Raw genomic sequence first — 8,475 nt, 5'->3', positions numbered from 1 at the left:
AGGGACCTTAAAATCATGTCCGTAGTCAAGTTCCCATATGTCCACTATGTAACCATAATATGTGTCCTTTCCCCTCTCAATTGCTGCATCAAAGCGGACACCGCTGTTTTGGTTGGTGCTCTTTTGATCTTGGGCGATCGTGTAAAATGTATTCCCATTTATCTCGTATCCTTTGTAAATCAATACAGTCAAAGATGGTCCCCTGGACAACAAGTACAACTCATCACAAACAGTGTTGTCACCTCTGAGACTTGTTTCCAACCAACTGCTGAAAGTCTTGATGTGTTCACATGTAATCCAGTCGTCGCACTGCTCCGGGTGTTTGGAGCGCAGACTGTTCTTGTGTTCATCAACATACGAGGTCACCAAGGTAGAGTTCTGTAGAACTGTGTAGTGTGCTTGAGACCAAGAATATCCATCCCTTCATATTATTGATGCCCCTCCCAGCGTGCCTTTTCCAGTCAGTCTCCCCTCATACCGCGATTTAGGGAGACCTATCTTCTTTAGGCCAGGAATGAAGTCAACACAAAACCCAATGACATCCTCTGTTTGATGGCCCATGGAGATGCTTCCTTCTGGCCTAGCGCGGTTACGGACATATTTATTTAGGACTCCCATGAACCTCTCAAAGGGGAACATATTGTGTAGAAATACGGGCCCCAAAATCACAATCTCGTCGACTAGATGAACTATGACGTGCGTCATGATATTGAAGAAGGATGGTGGGAACACCAGCTCGAAACTGACAAGACATTGCGCCACATCACTCCTTAGCCTTGGTACGATTTCTGGATCGATCACCTTTTGAGAGATTGCATTGAGGAATGCACATAGCTTCACAATGGCTAATCGGATGTTTTCCGGTAGAAGCCCCTCAATGCAACCGGAAGCAATTGCGTCATAATCACGTGGCAGTCATGAGACTTTAGGTTCTGGAACTTTTTCTCTAGCATATTTATTATTCCCTTTATATTTGACGAGAAGCCAGTCGTGACCTTCATACTGAGCAGGCATTCAAAGAAGATTTCTTTCTCTTCTTTTGTAAGAGCGTAGCTGGCAGGACCTTTATACTGCTTCGGAGGCATGCCGTCTTTTTCATGCAAACGTTGCAGGTCCTCCCGTGCCTCAGGTGTATCTTTTGTCTTCCCATACACGCCCAAGAATCCTAGAAAGTTCACGCAAAGGTTCTTCATCACGTGCATCACGTCGATTGAAGAGCGGACCTCTAGGTCTTTCCAGTAGGGTAGGTCCCAAAATATAGATTTCTTCTTCCACATGGGTGCGTGTCCCTCGGCGTCATTCGGAACAGCTAGTCCGCCGTGACCCTTTCCAAAGATTACGTGTAAATCATTGACCATAGCAAGTACGTGATCACCGGTACGCATGGCGAGCTTCTTCCGGTGATCTGCCTCGCCTTTGAAATGCTTGCCTTTCTTTCGACATTGATGGTTGGTCGGAAGAAATCGACGATGGCCCAGGTACACATTCTTCCTGCATTTGTCCAGGTATATACTTTCAGTTTCTTCTAAACAGTGCATGCATGTGTGGTATCCCTTGTTTGTCTGTCCTGAAAGGTTACTGAGAGCGGGCCAATCGTTGATGGTTACAAACAGCAACGTGTGCAGGTTAAATTCCTCCTGTTTGTGCTCATCCCACATACGTACACCATTTCCATTCCACAGCTGTAAAAGTTCTTCAACTAATGGCCTTAGGAACACATCAATGTCATTGCCGGGTTGCTTAGGGCCTTGGATGAGAATTGGCATCATAATGAACTTCCGCTTCATGCACATCCAAGGAGGAAGGTTATACATACATAGAGTAACGGGCCAGGTGCTGTGATTGCTGCTCTGCTCCCCGAAATGATTAATGCCATCCACGCTTAAACCAAACCATACGTTCCTTGGGTCACTTGCAAACTCAGGCCAGTACTTTCTCTCGATTTTTCTCCACTGCGACCCGTCAGTGGGTGCTCTCAACTTCCCGTCTTTCTTACGGTCCTCACTATGCCATTGCATCAACTTGGCATGCTCTTCATTTCTGAACAGACGTTTCAACCGTGGTATTATAGGAGCATACCACATCACCTTCGCAGGAACCCTCTTCCTGGGGGCTTGCCGTCAACATCACCAGGGTCATCTCGTCTGATCTTATACCGCAATGCACCGCATACCGGGCATGCGTTCAGATCCTTGTACGCACCGCGGTAGAGGATGCAGTCATTAGGGCATGCATGTATCTTCTGCACCTCCAATCCTAGAGGGCATACGACCTTATTTGCTGCGTATGTACTATCGGGCAATTCGTTATCCTTTGGAAGCTTCTTCTTCAATATTTTCAGTAGCTTCTCAAATCCTTTGTCAGGCACAACATTCTCTGCCCTCCACTGCAGCAATTCTAGTATGGTACCGAGCTTTGTGTTGCCATCTTCGCAATTGGGGTACATCCCTTTTTTGTGATCCTCTAACATGCGATCGAACTTCAGCTTTTCCTTTTGACTTTTGCATTGCGTCCTTGCATTGACAATGACCCGGCGGAGATCATCATCATCGGACACATCGTCTGGTTCCTCATGATCTTCAGCAGCTTCCCCCGTTGTAGCATCATTGGGCACATCGTCTGGTTCCTCTTGATCTTCAGCAGCTTCCCCCGTTGCAGCATCACTGTATTCAGGGGGCACATAGTTGTCATCGTCCTCTTTTCTGCACCGTCTTCCATCATAACCCCTATTTCTCCGTGCCTCGTCCAAACATTATAGTGTGGCATGAAACCATTGTAAAGCAGGTGGGTGTGAAGGATTTTCCGGTCAAAGTAAGACTTCGTATTCCCACATTTAGGGCATGGACAACACATAAAACCATTCTGCTTGTTTGCCAGGCACTTCGAGAAAATCATGCACGCCCTTAATGTACTCGGAGGTGTGTCTGCCACCGTACATCCATTGCCGGTTCATCTACGTGCATTACATATAATTAAGTGTGTCAAAAACCATTACAGAACATCATGAATAGATAATTAAGTGACCAAATTAATAAAAGTTCATCATCACATTAAAACCAAAGTACATACATAGTTCTCATCTAACAACATATAGCTCTCCAGAGCATCTAATTAATTAAACCATACATTGAAACTATGTAAAACATTTCAATGCGAAAACAAATGCGATCATAATCACAACCAAGGTAACAATTGATCCAACGGCATAATGATACCAAGCCTAGGTATGAATGGCATATTTTCTAATCTTTCTCATCTTCAACCGCATTGCATCCATCTTGATCTTGTGATCATCGACGACATCTGCAACATGCAACTCCAATATCATCTTCTCCTTCTCAATTTTTTTAATTTTTTCCTTCAAGTAATTGTTTTCTTCTTCAACTAAATTTAACCTCTTGACAATAGGGTCGGTTGAATTTTTTGGTTCAACTACCTCCTAGATAAATAAAATATATGTCACGTTGGTCGGCATAATTGTCATAAACAATAAATGAACCAAATAGTTATAAAAAGATAATATATACCACATCCGAATCATAGCTAGGACGAGGGCCGATGGGGGCGGATACCAAAACCATCGCACTATATAATAACAAGCAATAATAAAAGTAAGAAAATTAGACAAGTATCTATCTAGCTAAAGTAAGAATTTTTTCTTTCAGAAAGAAGATAAGAACAAGAGGCTCACCATGGTGGTGCCGGCGACGAGATCGGTGCGGGCGATCCACGGCGGTGAAGACGGGAGTGGGACGTGACGGGCCGCTAAACCTAGACAAATCTCGAGGAAAATGAAGTTTTGAGGTCGAGCTTTGAGAGGAGAAAGCTTAACTAGTGTGGCTCGGGCATTTCATCGAACACCTCATGTGCATAGGAGGTGAGCTAGAGCACCAAAAAGCTCTCCCCTAGCCGACCAGAAAAAACAGAGCAGTGTGGAGTGCTCTGCTGGCCGGCGAGGGGGGTATATATAGGCACCTCATTGGTTCCGGTTTGTGGCATTAACCGATATCAAAGGGAAGCCTGTGGTCCCGGTTCAAGCTACCAACCGGGACCAATGGTGGTGGGCCAGGAGCGAGGCCCATTGGTCCCGGTTCGTCCCACCAACCGAGACCAAAGGGGCCAGACGAACCGGGACCAATGCCCCCACGAGGCCCGGCAGGCCCCTGGCCTCACGAACCGGGACAGATGGCCCCATGGGTCCCGGTTCTGGTCTGAACCGGGACTAATGGGCCACCTCGGCCTGGACCAAAGCCCTGTTTTCTATTAGTGCTAGTCAAGTGCCCACACTTGTATCACAACATCAACTCTATCTTACGCCCAACTACTGATAGCTGCACCCCCTTTCTCATGCACCTTCACCCTGTGGACCTGCTCGATAATGTAGCCCAATAGTTTGCTAAAAGGTCAATTTGGAACACTAAGCACTTCATTCATAATTCGAAAATCAACATATGAAGTTTAAAGAAATGCCGAGGCAAATTCTTCACCTTAACACGGGTGCCCAGAGTTTGATGATGAAATAAGTTAACACGTGAGCTACACACAAAAAGACAAATACATGGGTTTTTAGTGGTGAACAGTGCAGTCACATTTTCAAATCATGAATTTTCCAGTTTTACGTAGCTCATGTGTTAACATATTTTTCATCATCAAACTTCGCACATGTGTAGTATAAATTTGTATTGTCATGTAGGAATTGTTTAACCATTTTTTGAAACTTCAAATGCGATTTTTGAACTATTCAAAAATAAAGTGACACCCATGCTCCAAAAATACTTGTTCGGTGGTTTCCTACGTTCTGCTGAAGCCTCCTACCTCGCCCCTCCCCTTCGCTGCCGAGAATCGAATCACTTCATATTTCAAGCAATTATCGAGTATAAGCTCAACAACTAGAACTTGTTCTTCCCTGCAAAAAAAAAACTAGAACTCGAGTTGAGTAAAAACAATACTTTTCTTGAGAAAAATATATATTAGAAGAGCTTTGTTTTTTGAGAAAAAAAAAGAGAAGAAGAACTTGTCCTCACTGCTCTCACTAGACAGGCCAGGCTTAAAAGGAAACGAGGCCCAGCTCAGCTGCCCCCCGCTCTCTCTCGGTCCACTCCACTCAGCCCAAAATCCGATCCCCGGCCGTCGATTGGAGGTAACCCGTCCATCCCCACGCGCAGCCGTCGCCAAATCCACCAAATCCGCCGGAGCCAGAGATCGGAGAGGGAGAAGATGGTGCGGGTGGCGACCTTCTTCGGGATGACCTTCGGCGCGTTCCTCTTCTGGGAGTCCATGGACAAGGTCCACGTCTGGATCGCCCTCCACCAGGACGAGAAGGTAACCTAATCGCCGGCCTATTCTTCCCCCCTTTCTCCCTCTAAGTCCGTTAGCTCGCCGCGCCAGATCTACCAGGTCTTCGATCCTCCCCGTCTTCGATTAGCTCCGCATATCCCGTCCAACATGACCGGATGAACCGTAGATTCTGGGAGTACGCTGGCCTTGTTTGTCCAGGTGCGATGCCTAGATTTGGAGCAGGGGGGATTTCCCCACTCGTTAGTTTTTCTAGTTACCGACGATCTGCTCAGGGATTGCAATTTACATCTCGATCTTTTGAAAAAAAGAAATGGAGATAGAAATGATTCTTAAAGAGTTGCAGCACACAAAGGGTAGAACATATAAGGGTGATAGAAGATGTATCTGATCACACCCAGCACGAAAGCCATATACACACTAGGATATTCATATTGTAATAGGAGCTGTGAACCTCCCTAAACAAAAGACATTTCAAGGTATTCCATTGTAAATAGAAGGTTAGTCCAGTAGGAAGGAAACACCACCCATTACCTCCTGTGTGTTTATGTTCAGAGTCCAATTCTGACGCATACCTCCGCCGCTGTACATCAGCTTCATTCACCTTGCAGGCCTCCGCCTCCCACAATAGTTCTTTCCAGCGTTTCACAGCTGCAAGAATAACATAGATTTGAAGCTAGTCCTATATTCCCACTGTTTTGGCTCTTCACACTGAATGCTACTCCCTCCGATCTTGATCATTTCAAAGCTGCGACACTTATCTTGGATCGGAGGGAGTACATGATTATAGTCTGCCTGAGAGTCCAGTTAGTCAGTCGAAATACAATTAGTATGAGTTGGACCCTTTCCTTGCTTCTGTTAATCATTCAACAGAAAAATCACGCCACTGAAACTGGGATTACATATTGAATGTATCCATCTACCCTGTTCTCTACTTTGGTATTGCCTATCCTACTACTGATTTGGGACTTGAGATATTTGCTTGATTAGTGTTGGACTTCTTTGGCAATGAATTGATGTAGTTTCTAATCATCCGGGTACCATGCTAGATGATCATAGTTCGCTGGAGAGTTCAGACAGTCAGTCCAGATAAATTTAGTGTGAGTTGGACCTTTTTCTTGCTGCTGCTAATCATTCAACAGAAAAGAGAAAACTCAAGCCACTGAAACTGGGATTACATCTTGAATCTATCCATCTAGTTTGTTCTCTACTTTGGTATTGCCTATCCTACTACTGGGTAGTGCTTTCAGAAATTTGCATGATAATTGTTGGACTTCTTTGGCAATGAATCGATGTAGCTTCTAATCGTCCGGGTACCATGCTAGATGATCATAGTTTGCCGGAGAGTTCAGACAGTCAGTCCAAATACAATTTGTGTGAGTTGGACCCTTTTCTTGCTGCTGCTAATCATTCAACAGAAAAGTGAAAACTCAAGCCACTGAAACTCGGATTACATCTTGAATCTATCCATCTAGTCTGTTTTCTACTTTGGTATTGCCTTCAGAAATTTGCATGATTATTGTTGGAACTTTCTGGGTAAACTGATGTAGCTTCTATTCTCCCGGATACCATGTGGGTTCACCTTTGCTTACAGACTAACCATTTTGCCCTTCTGTCACATGGAGCTCATATTAAGGGTAAATCGCTCAAGGGCAGCTTGTAACCTATACATTCAACTAGTATGTGCACTGAACAATCATAAAAAAGTGTATGCACAGTGAACAATCATCAAGATATGAAACCATAACTGGTCACCTTTTATGGTATTTCTAGCAGTATAATCGATGACCAGTGCTCGAAAAGAGTCACGATTAGTTGAGAGTTTCAGGCTAGTCTATAGTCAGTACCCAATTGACTCTTTGACTCTTGATCATTGGGGGTTATGTTAAGGATAAATTTCGTAAGGGTACTCGCCATCATTTTACAAACACATTAAGCATGTTTCTGTCTATACTTTTCGCACCTGCTTGTCAGAATATTTGATATCACCCTCCACTGTCCCCAAAAGATCATATTTGGTGAAGAACTCTGTTGAAATTCCAGAGTGGGAGATGAAAACCTTTTGTATTTATGTTAACGTGGGTGCTGGGGGTAGAATTATTGTTTCCACACTGATATATTTAATGCTTCTTGTGGATTAGATTTGTCTAAATTCATCTCGGGACTTGAGGTGTGAGAGCATTACATGTCTAATTGTTGTTCGGAACTTATTAGTGCCATCGAAACATAGACAGGTGGTTTCAGCTTTTGGTGTGTTCGTTTACACCAAAAACATCATCACCTGTACAGGGTCCAACCACATACACACCCCCATAACCAAAATCACCACTACCATGGAAAAAGTTTTTTGCAAATCCGTGTACTATAAATATATGTGGATATAAGTTAGTAGTATTTAGAAACGTACAAGTGTGTTTTCTTGAAGTAACTAAAAGTTGTCTTGTTATTTCAGCAAGAAAGGATGGAAAGGGAGATGGAGATAAAGAAGATGCAAGCAGACCTAATTGCTCAAGCAAAAGAGAGTGAATCATGATTGTCTTTTCGCCAATGGTTTCAACTAGTTGCTTTGTCATGTTTTTACTTTCCAAGTGATAAGCCTTGGCTGATGTATGCTTGACACCTCTAATAAACCAAGTTGTTATAACTTTGTTGAATCCAAGAGGCAATGCTCATGGTAAATCATGTTCAGTTTATAAAACAGCACAACCCAGCTTCACTGCCTTGGTTATGAGGTGTTGTTTTGAATAGCTTATGCAATATTTTGTAATGAAGGTGCTATTTTTCTTTATCAGACAAATGGTTCGTGGTGTTTCAAGGAGATGTTTTCATATTCCGGTTGGTTGTTTGATGCGCCATTCTAAGTGGAGTAATATTTACCGAGAGCAAGCTGGCTCATGAATTCTTGGTGAGACCAGTGAAGGCAGTTATTTCATTTGTGACTGGCGTCGCCATTGACCAGCCTTTCAGCGGAAGGGTGAAAATTGTTTACTACTGTAGTAGTATATCACAAAAGAAAATGTCTTCAAAGATTGCACACTTCATGCTACGATTATTAAGCACATCCTTTGTTATATTTTTGAAAGTGAACCGATGTACATTACTCAACAGAGAGATAAACCATCTGTGTGACAAGCCAAAAACAGCTCCTTTCTGCAGAATCGCTCGTGCGCTACATCTGAT

The 8,475-nt window shown here is 43.7% G+C and overlaps 1 protein-coding gene across 1 annotated transcript; it reads left to right on the top strand.

The window, feature by feature from the left end:
- The first annotated feature begins 5,088 nt into the window (after positions 1 to 5,088).
- LOC119269996 lies at positions 5,089 to 8,110 on the top strand. Its single transcript, XM_037551936.1, has 2 exons — positions 5,089 to 5,322; positions 7,748 to 8,110. The coding sequence occupies exons 1-2, from the start codon at positions 5,218 to 5,220 to the stop codon at positions 7,826 to 7,828; spliced, it is 186 nt and encodes a 61-aa protein (XP_037407833.1). The 5' UTR covers positions 5,089 to 5,217; the 3' UTR covers positions 7,829 to 8,110.
- The last annotated feature ends 365 nt before the right edge of the window (positions 8,111 to 8,475 follow it).

This window comes from Triticum dicoccoides, chromosome 3A (assembly GCF_002162155.2).
Source record: "Triticum dicoccoides isolate Atlit2015 ecotype Zavitan chromosome 3A, WEW_v2.0, whole genome shotgun sequence".
Lineage (NCBI taxonomy): Eukaryota > Viridiplantae > Streptophyta > Magnoliopsida > Poales > Poaceae > Triticum > Triticum dicoccoides.
The sequence above is the reverse complement of the archived record's forward strand: the minus strand, read 5'-3'. Positions and strand labels throughout refer to the sequence as shown.